The 24532-nt window shown below is 43.0% G+C and overlaps 2 protein-coding genes across 5 annotated transcripts in view; one reads left to right on the plus strand and one right to left on the minus strand.

The window, feature by feature from the left end:
• LOC126291777 (kallikrein-4-like) overlaps nt 1-10765 on the plus strand; it is an 88551-nt gene extending 77786 nt beyond the window's left edge. Inside the window, exons 7-8 of the mRNA XM_049985467.1 lie at nt 8426-8501; nt 10525-10765. Of these exons, the coding sequence (XP_049841424.1) occupies nt 8426-8491 (66 nt within the window). The 3' untranslated portion in view covers nt 8492-8501; nt 10525-10765. The remainder of the gene's footprint in view (nt 1-8425; nt 8502-10524) is intronic.
• A 3533-nt stretch (nt 10766-14298) lies between these two features.
• LOC126291783 (retinol-binding protein pinta-like) overlaps nt 14299-24532 on the minus strand; it is a 252495-nt gene continuing 242261 nt past the window's right edge. For all 4 annotated transcript variants that reach the window (XM_049985475.1, XM_049985476.1, XM_049985477.1 and 1 more), the window contains one exon: nt 14299-14984. In XM_049985475.1, coding sequence (XP_049841432.1) covers nt 14827-14984 — 158 coding nt within the window. In that variant the 3' untranslated portion in view covers nt 14299-14826. The remainder of the gene's footprint in view (nt 14985-24532) is intronic.

Consider the following 24532-nt stretch of genomic DNA (forward strand, 5'->3'; position numbering starts at 1 on the left):
AGTAGTCACCAGCATTCTGTATAGCCCATTGCCAGCGATGTGAAAGTCGTGCTAGTTCTGTTGACAGTTCGAACGGTGCAGTCTATTGCCCGACGAATTTGTAGCAGTTCTGAAGCGAATGCCGTAAAATGATTCCTTCAGTATAGAAATCGAGTTGAACTCACGAGGGCTCAAGTGAAAGGAGTGCAGTAGGAGGTTCTTTTAATGTATATTCTTAGTTTAGTTTCGTAAGGTATGTACCATGTGAATCACACGTGTTCCTTGTATAAATTACTAGCAACTTGCTATCAAGTCTTAGAATAGTACACCAGTGAAACGTTTGAATTCAAGACATCCAGGGATTTATGGCACTATATTACTTTATCTGTTATTTGGAGAGATGCATATGGGGACTGAAGATGGTGTAGCGGAATGCCGAAACTGGTAGCCTTCAAAATAACATAAAATGACATTTTAGTTACATGGATGTTGGAGAATTTCATTGATACTGACAAAACTTTACGAAGATCTGTGCAATCGACTTCGAGCACTGGCCACGTGCTCCAGTGGGGCGGTACATGTATATGTAATATTCTCGGTGTCAACATGCAGACGGTATTTGTTTTTTCGATACAGCAGAAGAGAGAGCTGCGGCAAAATCTCATAGGAGGTTGTATTACAATGAGTAATATAGCTGGTTAAAGTTTGGATGCAGATAATTCTCTCAAAGCTACACCGAATTTGCTAAAAAGTTTAATTGAAATCAGATGTATCTACTCTCGTGGAATAATGGCTGTTTTTATTATTATTGTCACGATTGCATGTTTAGAAAACAGGTGTTAGTGCAAGTCCTAGGTTATTTCATACTTCATAACCTCTAATTAGAAAGCAGACACCACCTGAATTGGGCGACTGCTACGTCGCAGGTTCGAATCCTAGTTCGGGCATGGATGTGTGTGATGTCCTTAGGTTAGTTATGTTTAAGTAGTTCTAAGTTCTAGGGGACTTATGGCCTCAGCAGTTGAGTCCCATAGTGCTCAGTGCCATTTGAACCATTTGAACCACCTGAATTACTGCTTGTTGTGAAACCTAGAAATGATAGTGTTCTCTTCCCACTTGTGAGTAGATTACTTGAAACAGGCTGTGATGATCAAATTGCTTACAAATCTACTCTGAAGTGCCACCTGAATTACTGCTTGTTGTGGAACCTAGAAATGATAGTGTTCTCTTCCCAACTTGTGAGTAGATTACTTGAAACAGGCTGTGATGATCAAATTGCTTACAAATCTACTCTGAAGTGCCACCTGAATTACTGCTTGTTGTGGAACCTAGAAATGATAGTGTTCTCTTCCCACTTGTGAGTAGATTACTTGAAACAGGCTGTGATGATCAAATTGCTTACAAATCTACTCTGAAGTGCCACCTGAATTACTGCTTGTTGTGGAACCTAGAAATGATAGTGTTCTCTTCCCACTTATGAGTAGATTACTTGAAACAGGCTGTGATGATCAAATTGCTTACAAATCTACTCTGAAGTGCCACCTGAATTACTGCTTGTGGTGGAACCTAGAAATGATAGTGTTCTCTTCCCACTTGTGAGTAGATTACTTGAAACAGGCTGTGATGATCAAATTGCTTACAAATCTACTCTGAAGTGCCACCTGAATTACTGCTTGTTGTGGAACCTAGAAATGATAGTGTTCTCTTCCCACTTGTGAGTAGATTACTTGAAACAGGCTGTGATGATCAAATTGCTTACAAATCTACTCTGAAGTGCCACCTGAATTACTGCTTGTTGTGGAACCTAGAAATGATAGTGTTCTCTTCCCACTTGTGAGTAGATTACTTGAAACAGGCTGTGATGATCAAATTGCTTACAAATCTACTCTGAAGTGCCACCTGAATCACTGCTTGTTGTGGAACCTAGAAATGATAGTGTTCTCTTCCCACTTGTGAGTAGATTACTTGAAACAGGCTGTGATGATCAAATTGCTTACAAATCTACTCTGAAGTGCCACCTGAATTACTGCTTGTTGTGGAACCTAGAAGTGATAGTGTTCTCTTCCCACTTGTGAATAGATTGCTTGAAACAGGCTGTGATGATCAAATTGCTTAAAAAACTACTCTGAAGAGCCAAAGGAACTGTTACACCTGCCGTGTGAGCATGCAGAAGTGCCACAACACGACGTGTCATGGACTCCACTAATATCTGAAGTAGTACTGGAGGTAACTGACACCACGAATCCTGCAGGGCTGTCCATAAATCCGTAAGAGTACAGGGGATGGAGATCTCTTCTGAACAGCACGTTGCAAAGCATCCCAGATATGCTCAATAATGTTCATGCTTCGGGAGTTCTGTGGCATGCGGAGGAGTGTTTCCGGAGCCACTCGGTAGCAATTCTCGACGTGTGGGGTGTCCCACAGTCATACGGGAATGCAAAATGGAAATGAATGGATGCAGGCTACCCGACGTGATGTCTACGTACGTGTCACTGGTCAGAATCGTATCTAGACATATTAGGAGTACCCTACCACTCAAACTACACACGCCCCATCAGCTTGAACAGCCCCTTGCTGACCTGCTGGGTCCGTGGATTCATGAGGTTGTCTCCACCTGCTCGGTAAGGTTTGAAACGAGACGATGCAACAAGTTTCCAGTCACCAACAGTCCAACGCCGATGTTGACGGGCCCAGCCGTGGCGTAAATCTTTGTGTTGTGCAGTCATTAACCGTACACGAGAGGGCCTTCAGCTCTGAAAGCCCACATCGATGATGTTTCGTTGAATGGTTCACACGCTGACACTTTTTAATGGCCCAGCATTGAAATCTGCACCAATTTACAGAAAGGTGGAACCTCTGTCAGGGTGAACGATTCCCTTCAGTCGTCGTTGGTCCGGTTTTTGCAGTATCTTTCTCCGGCTGCAGCAACGTCAGAGATTTCGTGTTTTGCTGCATTCATGATGTTGACGGTACACTCATGAAATGGACGTATGGGAAAATCCCCATTTCATCGCTGCCTAGGAAATACTGTGTTCCATCGCTCATGCGCCGACTATAGCCCCGCGTTCAAACTCACTTAAATGTTGACAACCTGCTGTTGTATTAGCAGTAACAGATATAACAGCTGCGCTAGAGGCTGCCGACTGCAGGGCCGTATTGTGCCTGTTTGCATATCTCTGTATTTGAATATGCTTGCCTATACCAGTTTATTTGGAGCTTAGTTGTAGAACGCGAGGATCTGCTGGATGATAGAAACTTTGCAGACATGTCGGTAGAGGTGAGATACGGAGCAAAAATGTCAAATGCAAGCACGCAGACGATAACTGGTTTCATTGCAATGGAAGAGAAACGCGGTAAAATCTTACAGGAGACTCAATTACAAGACACGCTCTCATGATTCATTATGTAAACGCACCTATGATACTCTTTAGCATTGGTAAATTGGCACTTGCTATAGCGTACAAAACAGCAATATCCTCTTGAACAATAGGTTTTCTTGTCGAAGGTAAAATTACTATGTTTTTTCCGACATGTGAGCCAGTTGCGTGAAATATTGTAGTCTCTAATGTTGTTTCACGGGTCTGAAATGTTTTGTAATACACACGTGCACGACAGTTTAATTACAGACGCTGATCTGAATGCGAGAGACGCTCTCAGGTCATTTTTTTGTCCATCAAGGTGAAAGAAGTTGCTTAACATCGACGATTTTATTCGGAGTTTAAATTCTTGCTTTCTCTTTACTTCGATGATGGTTTCGAAATAACGAGGACAATCTGTAGTGATCGTAACAAAATAGTGGAAGTGTTTTTCACAGTTTAGGGCGGATGGTTATAGGCCTCATTTGTAATCGGTGGTGGTGTACTTCGTTGGATGTCGCAAAATAAGATCGTGCGGTAGCGTTCTCGCTTCCCACGCCCGGGTTCCCGGGTTCGGTTCCCGGCGGGGTCAGGGATTTTCTCTCTGCCTCGTGATGGCTGGGTGTTGTGTGATGTCCTTAGGTTAGTTAGGTTTAAGTAGTTCTAAGTTCTAGGGGACTGATGACCATAGCTGTTAAGTCCCATAGTGCTCAGAGCCATTTGAATCGCAAAATAATAAGATGCGAATTGTATCCTACTGTGGAACATAAAATCTATGTCGACTTTGTTTATAAAACTAAAAGAAAATGACACTGTGCCTACTTTTGTGGAAAGAGGACATTTACACTACTGGCCATTAAAATTGCTATACCACGAAGATGACTTGCTACAGACGCGAAATTTAACCGACAGGAAGAAGATGCTGTGATATGCAAATGATTAGCTTTTCAGAGCATTCACACAACGTTGGCGGCGGGGGCGACACCTACAATGTGCTGACATGAGGAAAGTTTCCAACCGATTTCTCGTACACAAACAGCAGTTGACCGGCGTTGCCTGGTGCAACGTTGTTGTGACGCCTCGTGTAACGAAGAGAAATGCGTACCATCACGTTTCCCACTTTGATAAAGGTCGGATTGTAGCCTATCGCGTTTGCGGTTTATGGTATCGCGACATTGCTGCTTGCCATGGTCGGAGATCCAATGACTGTTAGCAGAATACGGAATCGGTGGGTTCAGGAAGGTAATACGGAACGCCGTGCTGGATCCCAACGGCCTCGTATCACTAGCAGCTGAGATGACAGGCATCTTAACGCATGGCTGTAACGGATCGTGCAGCCACGTCTCTAGATCCCTGAGTCAATAGATGGGGACGTTTGCAAGACAACAACCATCTGCATCAACAGTTCGACGACGTTTGCAGCAGCACGGACTATCAGCTTGGAGACCACGGCTGCGGTTACCCTCGACGGTGCATCACAGACAGGAGCGCCTGCAATGGTGTACTCAACGACGAACGTGGGTGCACGAATGGCAAAACGTCATTTTTTCGGATGAAGCCAGGTTCTGTTTACAGCATCATGATGCTCGCATCCGTGTTTCGCGACATCGCGGGTGGATGTACATTGGAAGCGTGTATTCGTCATCGCCATACTGGTGTATCACCCGGCGTGACGGTATGGGGTGCCACCTGTTGTTCGCACTGACGGCAATTTGAACAGTCGACGCTACATTTCAGATGTGTTAGGACCCGTAGCTATACTATTCATTCGATCCCTGCGAAACCCTACATTTCAGCAGGATAATGCTCGACCGCATGTTGGAGGTCCTGTGCGGGCCTTTCTAGATACAGAAAATGTTCGACTGTCGCCCAGGCTAGCACATTCTGCAGATCTCTCACAAATTGTAAACGCCTGGTCAATGGTGGCCGAGCAACTGGCTCGTCACAATACGCCAGTCACTACTCTTGATGAACTGTGGTATCGTGCTGAAGCTGCATGGGCAGCTGTACCTGTACCTGCCATCCAAGCTCTGTTTGACTCAATGCCCAGGCGTATCAAGGCCGTTATTACGGCCAGAGGTGGTTGTTCTGGGTACTGATTTCTCAGGATGTATGCACAAAAATTGCGTGAAAATGTAATCACATATCAGTTCTAGTATACCCGTTTGTCATCTGCATTTCTTCTTGGTATAGCAATGTTAATGACCACTAGTGCACTATCATTATGATTTTTAATAGATGCTTCATTATAAGAGATACATTGGCCTTAAATAAAAATGGTGTTCATCGCAGAACGACAGGCCTATTGAAGGCATTGGGGGTGTGGCTAGTCTGTGTGTGAGATCGCCGATGCAGCTGCATGTGGTACGGGGCTGTGTCGCTAGATATTAAAAGTAACACTCGGGACGGCTCTTCATTTACCTCCTATTGTTCAGGTGACTTTACATATTTTGTGTTGGCGATGGCCGAATGCTGGACCGTCGCCTTGAGGCGGGTGAGTGCCGCTCATTCGCCAGCTGGAAGGTCGTATGCCGAGAAAAATCACAAGGCGCTTGGCGGTAACAGTTGACCGTTTAAAATAGCCTGTGTAACCCATTAGGTGATGGGTAGGGGGGAGGCAGGGAACGACGAAGGGAGGGATGAGGGCGGATAGAGGGCATCTAATTTTGGAAGTTTGTGATCAACATTGAGCAGAATGCACGTTCAACTAGTGCCCCTTCTGCAGACTTATGAGCTGACCGATGTGGCCCAGTGGTTATAGACGCTTCAAGCCGGAACAGCGCGACTGCTACGGTCGTCAGTTCGAATCCTGCCTCGGACATGGATGTGTGTAATGTCCTTACGTTAGTTAGGTTTACGTAGTTCTAAGTTCGAGGGGACTGATGACCTCAGATGTTAAGTCCCATAGTGCTCAGAGCCATTTGAACCATTTTTGCAAGCTTCTGGGACAACGATTTTTTCCAGTATATTTGTTGCATTATGAGCCATTTGTTACAAGTGCTGCATATTTTTTCTCGGCAATTTCGATGTGCAGTGAAGCATTTTCCATCATTTGTGGTAGCGTGTACTGGCTTCAATTACCTGGGCTGCAGGGGGAGGCGTCTGTACCGAACTCTGGCATCAAACAGCAATAGATACCATCCTCAGCTGTGTGCTTATAGGTAACACACTTATTAAACTCCTCTCTGTCCAGTACCGGCATCTCGTTTGTTGAATATATTTTCCATCGAGAAAATGAAAAAAGAAACATAGTACCTCGCACTTAGCCATTTTTCACGCTAGCTTTTATGTGAAGGATAGAGTTCGATAGCGTCTGCCACTAGTTTAAAGTGGTACTGTGAAATTCTTCAGAGCAGGATAATACCAGTTGTATTGCAGTGTCAATTTTTGAGCTGTATTGCGATTTTAGGCATCCGTTGCGTAGCGCCGTGCATATAGTTGTGTAATTAGCGCTGATCTTTATGACTGATTACATAACTTAGACCGATGTTTAGTTCAGTTTCCCAACCGAAATACGTAAAGTACACTAACCTAACCTTCCTCTTCTGCATCTGCGCAGTTTGCATATGTGGGGGGGTGCCCTTGGGCTTTCCGTCCAGAAGGACCAGAGTTTAAGTCCTGCCAGTTACAGGGCGGGACATGGGATGGGACATCAGCATAGACTTGGGACAAGGGAATTCCTACCAAAATTCGAAATTCCTACCAAAATTCGGATTTCTTATCAGTAGGGTAAGTGGGGGAGTGTGAGAGTGAGAATGGGAAAGTGCCGGAACACAGTCCGCAGCTCGTGGACTCGCGGTCGCGTTCTCGCTTCCCAAGCACGGAGTCCGGGGTTCGATCCCCGGTGGGGTCAGGGATTTCACCTGTCTCTAGATGATTGGGGGTTTGTGTTGTTCTCATCGTTTCATCATCATTCACGAAAGTGGCAAGATTGGACTGAGCAAAGGTTCGGAATTTGTACAGGCACTGATAACCGTGCAGTTGAATGCCCTACAAACCAAAACACCCATCCAGAACCCACGTGCAGGATGAGGAAAACACATGATGTCAGTGGCTGGGAGGAGTGGGGTGGGCAATTTCGGGGTAATTAATTCATCAATTTAATTAATTTGCATATCGGTTTGATATTAATATGAAATGAAAATTGTGATTGTGCCGTCATCTCCCTACTACTACTGCAGGCCCTGATTAATGGAAATGATAATTACAATCATCATTTACACATAAATTTTAAGCAAAGAGGCTGTTTTTCAGGCTTTTAATGAACAGTATAGACAGAAGACCAACCACTGATGTCTTGCAGCGTTTCCCATTTGCCCCGCATGTCCTTGGGTAGCAGCTTCAGTGAAACAAATGGCTGCAGCGTTTGCAATCACTCCTTGTGCAGGTGCAGTCGGAAGCAGACAAGTCGCGCAGGCTGACATGGACCTGCAGGTCACACTCACGATAAATTTTACGGAGAGGAACCCATTAGCAACGATTACGACACCGTTTACCAAGAACACAAGAACAGAAAAAGTTGTTTCACATAAACCCTAGACATTTTTGGCGCGTAACTGGAATCTGTATTTAAAAATGTGTCTACCAATTTGAAAACAGAATGTTGTATTCCCCCACAGAGGGTGGGGAGAGGGGTTAGTTGGTGACCACTTTTAGCACAAATAGATGTCCCTTCTGGAATGTATTAGCGTTTCATCTGGAACATTATTTTTGTATTATCCGCATTTCTAGAGATATGTAGTTATTCTAAACAAACGTCTGTATGTTTTGGCCCTTTAATTTTGACACCGATGAACTTGGCTGTCCCTTGGATTAAAGACAGAAATCACTTCCATAAAAAAGTTGGATATTAAAGAGGTTAGAGTTTTAAGATACACTGTTGATTTCTTCTACAGCATCCATAGTTAAGTCAATCAGCGAACAACTACTTTTAAAATTATCTTTGGCTACCTATCCACTGATTTTGTGAGCAGTCTGTTTCACACCTTTGATTTCCGTTTTCAAGGTTCCAGGCACGATACTTAGAACGAAATAATATGTAGCTTGCATTGAGAAAACATATACTTCCGTTGTGAATCTTATTGTTACAGGCGCTGCCGTATCGACCTCTGTGGCTGTTGCCGATAACCGCAGTCACATTGTTTTATGTACACTGAATTAGTGATGGTGAGTTCTTTTGCAAGTAAAACATTACAATAATGATGTCATAAAGAGTGTAGTAATATATCGTTTTCTAGGCCATGGGAATGAAACATTCTTTATTAGTCAGTTAGCTGTCCTAGTTAGCTCTGGACTTTTGGGATATGACGTTTCAGCCAAAGCTTCACAAAGCATATACTCCCAAGATACCCATCATAAATTCCAGAGAAGTACCCTTGTACATCCTCGCCGGACATGTGCTAAACATTCTCACACAGCAACATGAAAGCCAAAGTGACAGAACAATGAAGAACAAAGAACTGAAAAACACCGGAACACATACTTTCTGTTAACATTCCCTGTAATTTTGTTGTGAGATGCACTCTGTGAACGGTGGTCACCAGAAAATGTTGGCTACACAAATGGCCACCAGGCCCAACGGCTATCTAAAACACAAGACCCTACTTTTATATCACCAATACAAGCCGAGGTATGAGCTCCGGAAGAATCCTGCTTCTATCGAAGGTGTTTTAAAAGGAAGCGAATGCTGTCGCAAGCGTACCGATTACCCTAAATTTTCGATTGAGAACTACGTGTAAAAAGAACATGGTAACATGATACAGAAGGTGAATTTGAAGCACAAAGATTAAATAGCCATGCCTAGCATAGACGTGTCCTCCTTCATTCCCCTGTAGTTTCTGTGTTCAGTTATGTGAGGGACATTCTCTCCTATACTCTCTAATTTCTTTATTACAGTGTGTATTTTCACATATTTCTGTATGGATTCTGTTGGTAAATATGCGTTTCTACATGTGTAAAATAGATTAGATTTAAAAACCAAAAAGAAAAATCGATCTTTCTTATGTGGATTTATTTTGTCGTCAAAATTACCAGTATGAAAAAGTACAAAATAAAACATTTACAAGTATATATGATTTTCTGTTTCTAATGTTTCAAAAATACCAGTTGCATATCAAACATAAAATGTTAAGTACGAGGGTTATTCCGAAACTAAGGAACGATCGGTCGCGAAATGGAAAATACATTGAAAATCTGATGAAGCTTTGCACAGATGCGCTGGGCACTGTGTCTAGTACGCCCGTCTATCGCATCATGTCACTCTTTTCAGTCCTGAGCTCACTGTGAGAACGTAAAGATGACTAGATATTAGCGTCTCCCACCAAGTATGAGGATCTGGCGAAACATTTCGCCTGAAGCTATGCAATCCACATAACATAACTGTCATGCGATTCGTTCTGCAGGACAGTTCTCTGCCGCAATCTACAGGGGCAATGGAGATGCACCTGCAGCGTTTTCGATGAGAAGTGTTTGATCACCCACAATACAGCCCGTAATTGGCTACCCCTGAGGTTCATCTCTGCTCAAATGAACCGCTGGCTATGAAGGCAATATTTTGACACAGTCAACGAGCTGTAATCCAGAGTAGATAATTGTCGACATGCACTGACGGCTGTCTTCTATAACGAGGGAATTGAAAAGTGATAACGACTGTGTAGAGAAGTAGCTGGAAGGTGGGGCTAACTGTAGCAAATAAAACAGTTTTGAGTTTCATTGTGGTTTCCATTTCGCGACCTATCGTTCCTAACTTTCCGAATAGCCCTCGTATTAATTCTTTATGTTAACGTATTTACTATCTTGTTATCTTGTCGCCCGCAGCTCGTGCTCGTGCGGTAGCGTTCTCGCTTCTCGCGCCCGGGTTCCCGGGTTCGATTCCCGGCGGGGTCAGGGATTTTCTCTGCCTCGTGATGGCTGGGTGTTGTGTGATGTCCTTAGGTTAGTTAGGTTTAAGTAGTTCTAAGTTCTAGGGGACTGATGACCATAGATATTAAGTCCCATAGTGCTCAGAGCCATTTGAACCATTTTGTTATCTTGTCTACTTAAATTAAAAGTGTGGTCCAGATTTATTCGAGACAAATGCAGTTTTGTCTTTAGCACTTACTTAAGCTCTGATGAGTTACATGCACCTTATTTTGTTGCTCTTCATGTCTTCCACATGTGCAGTAACATTTATTTTCTTTACCTTTTGCAGGTTTTTGTGGCAGTCTCCAATTTTTTGGGATGTTTGTTGATTGCAGCGGCCTGTACTTGCACCTGTAGAAAATTTTAGTTACGATTGTATTGTTTTTATAAAGATGTACATTTATATATCAAACCATGATTATTGTTCTCTGTCCGTTTACAACTGCTGTGTGCTCTAAAATTATAACTCTTACCAGAGTCACGTTTTAAGTATTTGCAAACTGAATCAAAGCAAAATATTTCGGGTGGCAGTCGTTGTGTTTGTTCCTAGAATATTCGCCTTTAAAATTGAGTTCCTTTGTCCTCGGTTCGAACCGACTCCGTTAGCGTTTCTCACTACGCTCATGTTGGTACCTCAAAGTCATGGGTTAGGAAAGGTCCGTCAGCTTTTTGAGGCGATGAAAGTTTTGTGCACGTATTTTTGTGTGATAATAGGGAACGCGCAGAAGACATAAATGAGGACAGTACGGGCAGTGAACTGTCAACACTATGTTTTTCTCTCCCAGGTAACAAGATCTTTGAAGTTCTATGTGGCCTGTGTGGCAGGCGACTTTCCCACTATGAAGAATGTTTTGGCTGTTTCTTTTTCTTTTTTTTCCATCGCTGAATTGTGCAAACAAAATGCTGTACACTATTCAGCGTTCACTTTCTGAACTTCTAAGCTAACGGTCACGACGTGTCCAGGGTAACCACGTTGGCTTGTTTCAATTCAACTTGGAATGTTCTGACAGTTGACTGCTGTTGAGCCGCCGTCTCCGACGAATACGTTCATGTTTAGTCTTGTGTTATCACCTCGTTGAGGATGTGTTAGGTGGTGACCACTTCGGCTTTAGGAAATGTAAAGGCACGAGGGAGACAATTGTGACATAGCCTTGATAATGGAAGCAAGACTGAGGCAAAATCAGCACCCGTTCGTAGGATTCGTCGACCTGGAACCAGCGTTCGACAATGTAAAATGGGCAAAGGTCTTCGAAATTCTGAGAGAAGTGGGGGTAAGTTGTAGGGAGAGACGAGAAATATGCAATACTAGACTCTACACTTGCCAAGAGGGAACAATAAGAGTGGAAGAAAGAAGTGCTTAGATTAAAAAGTATGTAAGACAGCGATATAGTCTTTCGCCCCTATTGTTCAATCTGTACATCAAATAAGCAATGGCTGAATTAAAAGAAAGATTCAAGAGTGGAATTAAAATTCAAGGTCAAAGGATGTCACTGACAAGATTCACTAATGACATTCCTACCCTCAGTGACAATGAAGAAGAATTACAGAATCTTCTGAAGGGGATGGACAGTGTAATGAGTACAGAACTGGGAGTGGGAGTAAGTCGAAGAGAGACGAAAGTAATGAGAAGCAGCAGAAATGAGAAGAGCGAGAAACGTAACATAAGGACTGGTGATCACGATGGAGATGAAGTGAAGGAATTCTGCTACGTAGGCAGCAAAATAACCAATGACGGACGGAGCAAGGAGGACATCAAGAGCAGACTAGCAATGGAAAAAAGGGCATTCCTGGCCATGACAAGTCCACTGCTATTAAACATGGCCTAAATCTGGGAAAGAAAGTTCTGAGAATGTACGTTTGGAGCACAGAATTGTATGGTAGTGAAACATGAACTGGGGGGAAAACCGGAACAGAAGAGAATAGAAGCATTTGAGATGTGGTGCTACAGACGAATGTTGAAAATTAGGTGGACTTATACGGTAGAGAATGAGGAGGTTCTGCGCAGAATAGAAGAGGAAATGAATATGTGGAAAACACTGATAAGGAGAAGGGATAGGATGATAGGATATTTGTTAAGAAATCAGGGAATGACTTCCATGGTACTAGAGGAAGCTGTAGATGATAAAAAGGGCAGAGGCAAACAGAGACTGTAATACATCTAACAGATAATTCAGGAGGTAGATTTCGAGTGCTACTGTGAGATGAAGAGGTTGGCGGGTCACATCAGACCAGTGACAGGATTGATGACTCAAAAAATTCTCGTGTATGGCTTTTTTTCTGGGCATTTCGAATGTGCTGCCATCTTGGACGCGCGTCAGCACACCTCTACCTCTCACAGTGATACACGTACCGATGTTCCGCCGCAGTCAGTGACGTAACGCTCGGCATCGATAAAGTCGAATTTTGGCGGACCTTCACCAGATTCTCAGTTAATGGAACACCAGAAACTTCAGCAAACTTGATAATAATAATAATAATGCCTTATGGGTCAACAGCGTGGTGCAAGTCTTTCAGTTGGGCGCCACTTCAGCTGCTCACGTGTCCCTGTGCCAAAGGCATCTGGTGTTCCGAGGAGGACACATGTACAAGTACCAACAAGGGCACGCGTTGCTTCACTTCTGTCGTCGGGCAAAGATTATGTTCAGCTGAATGAAACTATTGGATGCAGTGTTGTTGAGATCGTATTTACAAAAATTATAAATAAAATTCTCAGCTTTTTTCACGCAATTGTTCCTTTAAAGACTTACTTTAAACAAACAACTGTGCCAAGTTCTGGTTAGTCTTGGCTTCAAAAATAATAACCGAAAAATCTTGAAACAATAGTGACGTCACGTCTCGACAACGCCGATTCTTATACAGTAAATTGCCGTTTGTTACCCAGTATAACGGCTGCGGGAATATTATGCATACACCTTCTGTGAGTGAATGCAGGAGTGCAGTAGTGTATCTGGACACAAACTGGCCTGTGACGAGAACTTTGGGCTGTGATGCACGGTAGTGCTCAGGTGTCTTCACGCAGAGAGCATCCAAGTGTGCCCTTGAGAGCTATAACAGCAAGAATCGCTTCTCGGCTTTTAGCAGGATCAATTTCAAGATCACACTTTATTTATGAAAGTATACAGTAAAATCACCAACAAAATTTACAGTTTCACATGCACATGCGCTTAACATCAGACAAAAATTGTCTCATCAGCGTCAGCCTTAGGAAACGACAACAAAAGGCATAATCACATTAAAATAACATGTACCGAAATCTCTGCTGAAAACTTTGAAGACATTAAAAGTACGATAAATAATTACATCACAATCGTTAAAACACCTTTCTGTGTAATATCAACAATGAACCTACCGCTTACACGTGAAAAGCATCGGCCTTATAGCTACTAGGATTGAGTCCTACTCCTATGAAAACACACGGCCCATCTAATGCAGCGAAAGAACCAATGTCTTTCAGCTTCGCTTCATTCTTCATAACGACAGTCCCTGTAGCAAAAGTGACATTATCAACAGCTTTACAAACAGTACGTACATGGGCAGGGGGAAACACGTGACATTGCAAGGCATGTAACCCACCTGTAAATTTGTAAAGTATTTTAATTTGTTACTATAAAGGTTTTGGTATCGTTTATTAATGTGTAACCCTGACTCCATTCAAACTAGCTTGTCGTTTGCAAAAATAGGTCTGTTTATGTCTGTGTACATCTTTACATCGAAATTTTTGCTTTAAAATGTGCAGATTACTAAATTGCAATTGCAGTAAGAAGTGATTTGATAGCTGTAAGCAGGAAGTACCATGTTTATCGTTAGGAGAACTAACCATATAGGAAATTATTTACTCTTTTCCCTCAATAACGTTATAAATTTCTTGTACTAATGTCATAAATTTTCATGAAATTTTACACACTTTTATTATGTTTCGTATCACACACAAACTAAAATAATTATCAAATAAATTTTTAGTATCAACAGAAAATGGAAGAAAACTGCAGGAGGAGTCTGTGATACAAGGGATGAACGTAAAAGTGGATTTATAAGATGAAATCAAAATGAGATACAATTCCAATTTTTATCTAAAAATTTTTATTTTAGTTAATAATTATACAAATAAGTAACATGTCATAGGAAGAATCTTAACAAAAACATGGAGAAAAGTAGTTGTTCTGTTGTAAATAACAGTGATCAGAAGGGATGAGTACAGAAGATAAGGTGGTGTATGTGTTGATAGGTAACAAACCTGATAATTTAGAGTAAGGATAGTAATGTTAAAAAAATGTATGTCTATAGTATAGCTAGAGAAATGTGGAAGCAAAATAATTTCTTCAGTTGACCTTTTTTGCAGTCAACCATAGTAGTAATGTACACATAAGCTTGACAATAATACATCCTAATGCTAACAGCAATACCAAGGGGGCCTGCACATGTCTTTCTGTGAGGCGGCATCCATACTTGTACAAACACCACTGCTACTGCTATAACTATACCGTCATCAGTCATGGTATTGGAGGTAACCACATGCCCTGGGCTGATGGGGAGTTGATCAGCACCTGACGTCAGATGCCGCTGTCCAGTCGCACGCTACTGCCCTGCTCGGTCAGTCAATGTCCAGCTTCTTGAAGGAGCCCTCCACGCCGTACAGGGTCTCCGGGGTGCCGGCTTTCGGCTTCCCCTGCCGCCGGGACTCGTCCACACGTCGCTTCTCCTCCTCCACCAGGAAGTCACGGTTCGCCTTCATCACTTCCATCGTCTTCTCTGGAAGCAGACAGGATGGAATAATCAGTGTAATTTCAGGAAATCAGGTTCTGAAAACAGCCTTTCATTTAATGCTCACACATGTTTTGGGACGCATCAGTGCGTAGTCTTGGCCAGGTCTGTAAAATTTATACAATCTGCAAATAAATAATTATTGGGAAACGAAAATTACGCCTAAGACCAAAGGATAATGAAATCATTGCAGTATTTACAACTGTGTCTGATTAATGTGGTGTCTTCACCTTAATGTCAGCATGTCACATTTTGAGACAACTGTACCTCTTTACCAACCTGACATCACTCATTTCCCTCAGTCATTAACTGGGGTAGTCTATGTGAACATTTCTACCTTAGAACTTATCATGTCATAGTATCTGATTTTAGACCAATGATGACTGGATTTATATTATCTATTGTCACGGATATTATTATTATTGTTATCATTAGTGGCATTAGTACTAGTACACTACTGACCATTAAAATTGCAACACCAAGACGATATGCACGTGATGAACGGGTATTCATTGGACAAAGATATTAGAACTCACATGTGGTTCCATTTTCACGCAATTTGGGTGCATAGATCCTGAGAAATGTGTACTCAGAACAACCACCTCTGGCCGTAATAACGGCCTTCATACGCCTGGACATTGAGTCAACCAGAGATAGGATGGCGTATACAGGTACAGCTGCCCATGCAGCTTCATCACGATACCACTGTTCATCAATAGTAGTGACTGTCGTATTCTGACGAGCCAGTTGCTCGGCCACCATTGTTCCGACTTTTTCAATTGGTGAGAGATCTGGAGAATGTGCTGGCCAGGGCAACAGTCGAACAATTTCTGTATCCAGAAAGGCCCGTACAGGACCTGCAACATGCGGTCGTGCATTATCCTGCTGAACTCTAGGGTTTCGCAGGGATCGAATGAAGAGTAGGGCCACGGCTCGTAACACATCTGAAATGTAACGTCCGCTGTTCAAAGTGGCCGAAATAGGCGAAGGGAGATGTCTGTGACACAGGAACAAAAAAATCCCGCCCCACGGATGACAAAATGTATTCAAGTAAATGATGATTATGTGGAAAAAGAATGCAAGACCTATACTTCAATGCATGTAAATTTTATTAAAGAAAATTCAATTTTTGTACTTAAAAAATTCTTGTAGTCTTACTTTCCGGATTAGACTTGTAATATTTAATTAAATATGCTGTGAAAGGTATTGTATGTGTAAAATACTGGTCCCATGAAAGAGAGTATTTCAAAATCATAATATCATCACATTAGATAAATAAATATACGATACTAAAGTCACAAATACGGTTTACCTTGATATGACATTTTAAGAGTGATGTTTAATTTGTGCAATCTGTTCCATAGTCTTCTTGCAATGTAATTTTTTGCGAAACATTTTCATTTACCTTTTCTTATTGATTTATTTATCTGAGCAAAATTATGGCAATTAGGCACGCTTCATGTTCTACATTACATTAGTTCACATACAAAGATTATAAGTCTTACATCTAATATAAAATTCAGTGCTTAGAAGCGGTTGTTGTCTGATATAAAGTGTAATATCTGCTGTAGAAAATAATGCCGTTTACATTCATTTACGAGAAGTGAAACGATAAGAAAACCAGAATGAGATTTTCACTCTGCAGCGGAGTGTGCGCCGATACGAAACTTCCTGGCAGATTAAAACTGTGTGCCGGACCGAGACTCGAACTCGGGACCTTTGCCTTTCGCGGGCATTCTGGAAACATCCCCCAGGCTGTGGCTAAGCCATGTCTCCCCATATCTATTCTTTCAGAAGTGCTAGTTCTGCAAGGTTCACAGGAGAGCTTCTGTTAAGTTTGGAAGGTAGGAGACGAGATACTGGCAGAAGTGAAGCTGTGAGGACCGGGCGTGAGTCGTGCTTCGGTAGCTCAGTTGGTAGAGCACTTGTCCGCGAAAGGCAAAGGTCTCGAGTTCGAGTCTCGGTCCGGCACACAGTTTTAATCTGCCAGGAAGTTTGATAAGAAAACCAAATTACGGGCACTTGGATTTGAACTTTCGGCATTTGTAGCAATACAAAAGTATGACAAAAGTGTTTGGGTATCTGCTAAAACGGCGACGGACCACGTTTTACCTGGTGCAGCGCAGCAACTAGACGTGTTTAGACTCAATAAGTTATTGCAAGTTCGCTGCAAAAACGCAAAGCCATGTTCCCTCTATAGCTGAACATAATTGCGAAACTGTTGCTGGTGCAAGACTTTTGTGCACGAACTGACTAAATTTCGATGGGATCGAGCCGAACAATCTCGGTGTCCAAATCATTCTCTGGAACTATCAAGAATGTTCTTTAAAACAATCGCGAACAATTTTGGCCGGTGACATGGCGCATCGTTGTTTGGGAACATTTATTTCTGAAAATGGTCTCCAAGTATCCGAACATAATCAGAGGAGTCAGACCAACCGATATAAACACAGACCACACCATTTTGGAACCACCGCCATCATTTCGCCTTGTTGACAACCTGGGTCTATGGCTTCGTGGGGTCTGCGCCACTCTCGAACCTACCATTAGTTGTTATGAGTGACACTCATGCTCATGAATCAGGGATAATGCTGAAACATGGCGAAACAATGCTCTGGTGGGCAGTTTGCGCTTTTAAATCGCCTCGGGATATGACCATGCGGTGCATTTGACCTTCGGTCGTCGCACGGTGGCGCTGGCAGCAGTCCACATACGCAGAGGTGTGTTGGTGCATATCAGAGTGCGGTGCAGCGAGTAAGTGTCCAGACGTTTCAGACATGCTCATGATGACTGTTTGTTGAAAATGGCGCAGAGAACACACATTGGTGACGTTATGACGGGTAGAATAGTAGGGCGACTGGTGGCCAGTCAAACGCAGCAGATCGCAGCTCGGGCCCTCCGTGTGCCACAAAGTGTGATCTCAAGATTATGGCAACAATTCCAGACGAAAGCAAACGTGTCCAGGCGCTACAGTACGGGACGTCCACAGTGTACAACACCACAAGAAGACCGATATCTCGCCATCAGTGCCCGCAGAAGGTCAGGGAGTACTGCAGGTAGCCTCGCTCGGAACCTTACCGCAACCACTAGAACAGTTGTCTCTAGACACACAGTCTGTTAGCACTGGCAATTCTACACAAACGCCGCAACCCTTCATCGTAAGTGAAGACCGTCGGCCACTGCGTTGTCCGTCGTTGAGTGGTAATGCATGAAATTTGGCATTTTTGGCACGCTCTTGACAATGCGGTTCTCAGAATATTTAATTTCATAATTATTTCCGTAATGGAATGTCCCATGCGCCTAATTACATGTACGATCCCGCGCTCGAGGTCTGTTAATTCCCAGCGTGCCGTAATAATCATGCCGGAAGCCTTTTCCGTCAATCACGTGAATCGAATACAAATGAGAGCTCCGCCGATGCACTGCCCTTTTATATCTTGTGTAAGCGATGCTACCGTCATCTGTATACGTGCATATCATTATCCAATGACTTTTGTCACTTGAGCGTATCTACTACTACATCTACACTCCTGGAAATTGAAATAAGAACACCGTGAATTCATTGTCCCAGGAAGGGGAAACTTTATTGACACATTCCTGGGGTCAGATACATCACATGATCACACTGACAGAACCACAGGCACATAGACACAGGCAACAGAGCATGCACAATGTCGGCACTAGTACAGTGTATATCCACCTTTCGCAGCAATGCAGGCTGCTATTCTCCCATGGAGACGATCGTAGAGATGCTGGATGTAGTCCTGTGGAACGGCTTGCCATGCCATTTCCACCTGGCGCCTCAGTTGGACCAGCGTTCGTGCTGGACATGCAGACCGCGTGAGACGACGCTTCATCCAGTCCCAAACATGCTCAATGGGGGACATATCCGGAGATCTTGCTGGCCAGGGTAGTTGACTTACACCTTCTAGAGCACGTTGGGTGGCACGGGATACATGCGGACGTGCATTGTCCTGTTGGAACAGCAAGTTCCCTTGCCGGTCTAGGAATGGTAGAACGATGGGTTCGATGACGGTTTGGATGTACCGTGCACTATTCAGTGTCCCCTCGACGATCACCAGAGGTGTACGGCCAGTGTAGGAGAGCGCTCCCCACACCATGATGACGGGTGTTGGCCCTATGTGACTCGGTCGTATGCAGTCCTAATTGAGGCGCTCACCTGCATGGCGCCAAACACGCATACGACCATCATTGGCACCAAAGCAGAAGCGACTCTCATCGCTGAAGACGACACGTCTCCATTCGTCCCTCCATTCACGCCTGTCGCGACACCACTGGAGGCGGGCTGCACGATGTTGGGGCGTGAGCGGACGACGGCCTAACGGTGTGCGTGACCGTAGCCCAGCTTCATGGAGACGGTTGCGAATGGTCCTCGCCGATACCCCAGGAGCAACAGTGTCCCTAATTTGCTGGGAAGTGGCGGTGCGGTCCCCTACGACACACTGGTGTCAATGTGTTCTTTTTTCCATTTCCAGGAGTGTATATGGATACTCTGCAAATCACATTTAAGTGCCTGGTAGAGGGTTCATCGAACCACCTTCTCAATTCTCTATTATTCCAATCTCGTATAGCGCGCGGAAAGAACGAACACCTATATCTTTCCGCACGAGCTCTGATTTCCCTTCTTTTATCTTGGTGATCGTTCCTCCCTATGTAGGTCGGTGCGAACAAAATATTTTCGCATTCGGAAGAGAAAGTGGATGATTGGAATTTCGTGAGAAGATTCCGTCGCAACGAAAACGCCTTTCTTTTAACTATTTCCAGCCCAAATCCTTTATCATTTCTGTGACGCTCTCTCCCATATTTCGCTATAATACAAAACGTGCTGCCTTTCTTTGAACTTTTTCGACGCTCTCCGTCAGTCCTATCTGGTAAGGATCCCACACCGCGCAGTAGTATTCTAAAAGAAGACGGACAAGCGAAGCGTAGGCAGTCTCCTTAGTAGGTCTGTTTCATTTTCTAAGTGTCCTGCCAATAAAAAGCAGTCTTTAGTTAGCCTTTCCCACAATATTTTCTGTGTGTTCCTTCCAATTTATGTTTTTCGTAATTGTAATACCTAGGTATTTAGTTAAATTTACGGCTTTTAGATTAGACTGATTTATCGTGTAACCGAAGTTTAACGAATTCCTTTTAGCACTTATGTGAATGACCTCACACTTTTCGTTATTTAAGGTCAACTGCCAATTTTCGCACCATTCAGATATCTTTTCTAAATAATTTTCGAATTTGTTTTGATCTTCCCATGACTGTATTAGGCGATAAACGACAGCGCCATCTGCAAACAACGGAAGACGGTTGTTCAGATTGTCTCCCAAATCATTTATATAGATAAGGAACAGTAAAGGGCCTGTAACACTACCTTGGGGAACGCTAGAAATCACTTCTGTTATACTCGATGAGTTTCCGTTAGTTACTACGAACTGTGACCTCTCTGACAGGAAATCACAAATCCAGTCACATAACTGAGACGATATTCCATAAGCCCTCCCATGAACCATGGACCTTGCCGTTGGTGGGGAGGCTTGCGTGCCTCAGCGATACAGATGGCCGTACCGTAGGTGCAACCACAACGGAGGGGTATCCGTTGAGAGGCCATACAAACGTGTGGTTCCTGAAGAGGGGCAGCAGCCTTTTCAGTAGTTGCAGGGGCAACAGACTGGATGATTGACTGATCTGGCCTTGCAACATTAACCAAAACGGCCTTGCTGTGCTGGTACTGCGAACGGCTGAAAGCAAGGGGAAACTACAGCCGTAATTTTCCCGAGGACATGCAACTTTACTGTATGATTAAATGATGATGGCATCCTCTTGGGTAAAATATTCCGGAGGTAAAATAGTCCGCCATTCGGATCTCCGGGCGGGGACTACTCAGGAGGATGTCGTTATCAGGAGAAAGAAAACTGGCGTTTTACGGATCGGAGCGTGGAATGTCAGATCCCTTAATCGGGCAGGTAGGTTAGAAAATTTAAAAAGGGAAATGGATAGCTTAAAGTTAGATATAGTGGGAATTAGTGAAGTTCGGTGGCAGGAGGAACAAGACTTCTGGTCAGGTGACTACAGGGTTATAAACACAAAATCAAATAGGGGTAATGCAGGAGTAGGTTTAATAATGAATAGGAAAATAGGAATGCGGGTAAGCTACTACAAACAGCATAGTGAACGCATTATTGTGGCCAAGATAGATACGAAGCCCACACCTACTACAGTAGTACAAGTTTATATGCCAACTAGCTCTGCAGATGACGAAGAAATTGAAGAAATGTATGATGAAATAAAAGAAATTATTCAGATAGTGAAGGGAGACGAAAATTTAATAGTAATGGGTGACTGGAATTCGAGTGTAGGAAAAGGGAGAGAAGGAAACATAGTAGGTGAATATGGATTGGGGCTAAGAAATGAAAGAGGAAGCCGCCTAGTAGAATTTTGCACAGAGCACAACTTAATCATAGCTAACACTTGGTTTAAGAATCATGAAAGAAGGTTGTATACGTGGAAGAACCCTGGAGATACTAAAAGGTATCAGATAGATTATATAATGGTAAGACAGAGATTTAGGAACCAGGTTTTAAGTTGTAAGTCATTTCTAGGGGCAGATGTGGACTCTGACCACAATCTATTGGTTATGACCTGTAGATTAAAAGTGAAGAAACTGCAAAAATGTGGGAAATTAAGGAGATGGGACCTGGTTAAACTGAAAGAACCAGAGGTTGTACAGAGTTTCAGGGAGAGCATAAGGGAACAATTGACAGGAAAAGAGGAAAGAAATACAGTAGAAGAAGAATGGGTAGCTCTGAGGGATGAAGTAGTGAAGGCAGCAGAGAATAAAGTAGGTACAAAGACGAGGGCTGCTAGAAATCCTTGGGTAACAGAAGAAATATTGAATTTAATTGATGAAAGGAGAAAATATAAAAATGCAGTAAATGAAGCAGGCAAAAAGGAATACAAACGTCTCAAAAATGAGATCGACAGGAAGTGCAAAATGGCTAAACAGGGATGGCTAGAGGACAAATGTAAGGATGTAGAAGCTTATCTCACTAGGGGTAAGATAGATACTGCCTACAGGAAAATTAAAGAGACCTTTGGAGAGAAGAGAACCACGTGTATGAATATCAAGAGCTCAGATGGCAACCCAGTTCTAAGCAAAGAAGGGAAGGCAGAAAGGTGGAAGGAGTATATAGAAGGTTTATACAAGGGCGATGTACTTGAGGACAATATTATGGAAATGGAAGAGGATGTAGATGAAGACGAAATGGGAGATACGATACTGCGTGAAGAGTTTGACAGAGCACTGAAAGACCTGAGTCGAAACAAGGCCCCCGGAGTAGACAACATTCCATTAGAACTACTGACGGCCTTGGGAGAGCCAGTCATGACAAAACTCTACCAGCTGGTGAGCAAGATGTATGAGACAGGCGAAATACCCTCAGACTTCAAGAAGGATATAATAATTCCAATCCCAAAGAAAGCAGGTGCTGACAGATGTGAAAATTACCGAACTATCAGTTTAATAAGCCACGGCTGCAAAATACTAACGCGAATTCTTTACAGACGAATGGAAAAACTGGTAGATGCGGACCTCGGGGAGGATCAGTTTGGATTCCGTCGAAATGTTGGAACACGTGAGGCAATACTGACCTTACGACTTATCTTAGAAGAAATATTAAGAAAAGGCAAACCTACGTTTCTAGCATTTGTAGACTTAGAGAAAGCTTTTCACAATGTTGACTGGAATACTCTTTTTCAAATTCTAAAGGTCGCAGGGGTAAAATACAGGGAGCGAAAGGCTATTTACAATTTGTATAGAAACCAGATGGCAGTCATAAGAGTCGAGGGGCATGAAAGGGAAGCGGTGGTTGGGAAAGGAGTGAGACAGGGTTGTAGCCTCTCCCCGATGTTATTCAATCTGTATATTGAGGAAGCAGTAAAGGAAACAAAAGAAAAATTTGGAGTAGGTATTAAAATTCATGGAGACGAAGTAAAAACTTTGAGGTTCGCCGATGACATTGTAATTCTGTCAGAGACGGCAAAGGACTTGGAAGAGCAGTTGAACGGAATGGACAGTGTCTTGAAAGGAGGATATAAGATGAACATTGACAAAAGCAAAACGAGGATAATGGAATGTAGTCAAATTAAATCGGGTGATGCTGAGGGAATTAGATTAGGAAATGAGACACTTAAAGTAGTAAAGGAGTTTTGCTATTTAGGAAGTAAAATAACTGATGATGGTCGAAGTAGAGAGGATATAAAATGTAGACTGGCAATGGCAAGGAAAGCGTTTCTGAAGAAGAGAAATTTGTTAACATGGAATATAGATTTATGTATCAGGAAGTCGTCTCTGAAAGTATTTGTTTGGAGTGTAGCCATGTATGGAAGTGAAACATGGACGATAAATAGTTTGGACAAGAAGAGGATAGAAGCTTTTGAAATGTGGTGCTACAGAAGAATACTGAAGATAAGGTGGATAGATCACGTAACTAATGAGGAGGTATTGAATACGATTGGGGAGAAGAGAAGTTTGTGGCACAACTTGACTAGAAGAAGGGATCGGTTGGTAGGACATGTTTTGAGGCATCAAGGGATCACAAATTTAGCATTGGAGGGCAGCGTGGAGGGTAAAAATCGTAGAGGGAGACCGAGAGATGAGTACACTAAGCAGATTCAGAAGGATGTAGGTTGCAGTAGGTACTGGGAGATGAAGCAGCTTGCACAGGATAGAGTAGCATGGAGAGCTGCATCAAACCAGTCTCAGGACTGAAGACAACAACAACATTCCATAAGCACCCAATTTCACTACGAGCCGCTTGTGTCGCACAGTGTCAAAAGCCTTCCGGAAATCTAGAAATACGGAATCGATCTGAAATCCCTTCTCAATAGCACTCAACACTTCATGTGAATAAAGAGCTAGTTGTGTTTCACAGGAACAATGTTTTCCAAACACATGTTGACTGTGTGGCAATAGACAGTTTTCTTCGCGGTAATTCGTAATGTTAGAACACAATATATGTTCCAAACACCTGCTACATATCGACGTTAACGATGTGGGCAGGTAATTTAGTGGATTACTCATACCACCTTTCTTGAATATTGCTGTGACCTGTGCAACTTTCCAGTCTTTGGGTACGGATCATTCGTCGAGCGAACGGTTGTATATGATTGTTAAGTATGGAGCTAATGCATCAGCATACTCCGTAAAGTACCTAATTCGTATACAGTCTGGACAAGAAGACTTGCTTTTATTAACTGATTTAGGTTCCTTCACTACTCCGAGGATATTTACTTCTACGTTACTCATGTTGGCAGTTCTTCTTGATTCGAATTCTGGAATATTTACTTCATCTTCTTTTGTGAAGGCATTTCGGAAGACTGTATTTAGTAACTCTGCTTTGGCAGCACTGTCTTCAATAGTATCTCCATTGCTATCGCGCAGAGAAGGCATTGATTTTTTTCTTGCCGCTAACATACGTCACATAAGACCATAATCGTAGACTTGAGGAAAGGCTGGAACTGGCATAGAA

The sequence above is a fragment of the Schistocerca gregaria genome, chromosome 9, assembly GCF_023897955.1.
Source record: "Schistocerca gregaria isolate iqSchGreg1 chromosome 9, iqSchGreg1.2, whole genome shotgun sequence".
In the NCBI taxonomy this organism is placed as follows: Eukaryota; Metazoa; Arthropoda; class Insecta; order Orthoptera; family Acrididae; genus Schistocerca; species Schistocerca gregaria.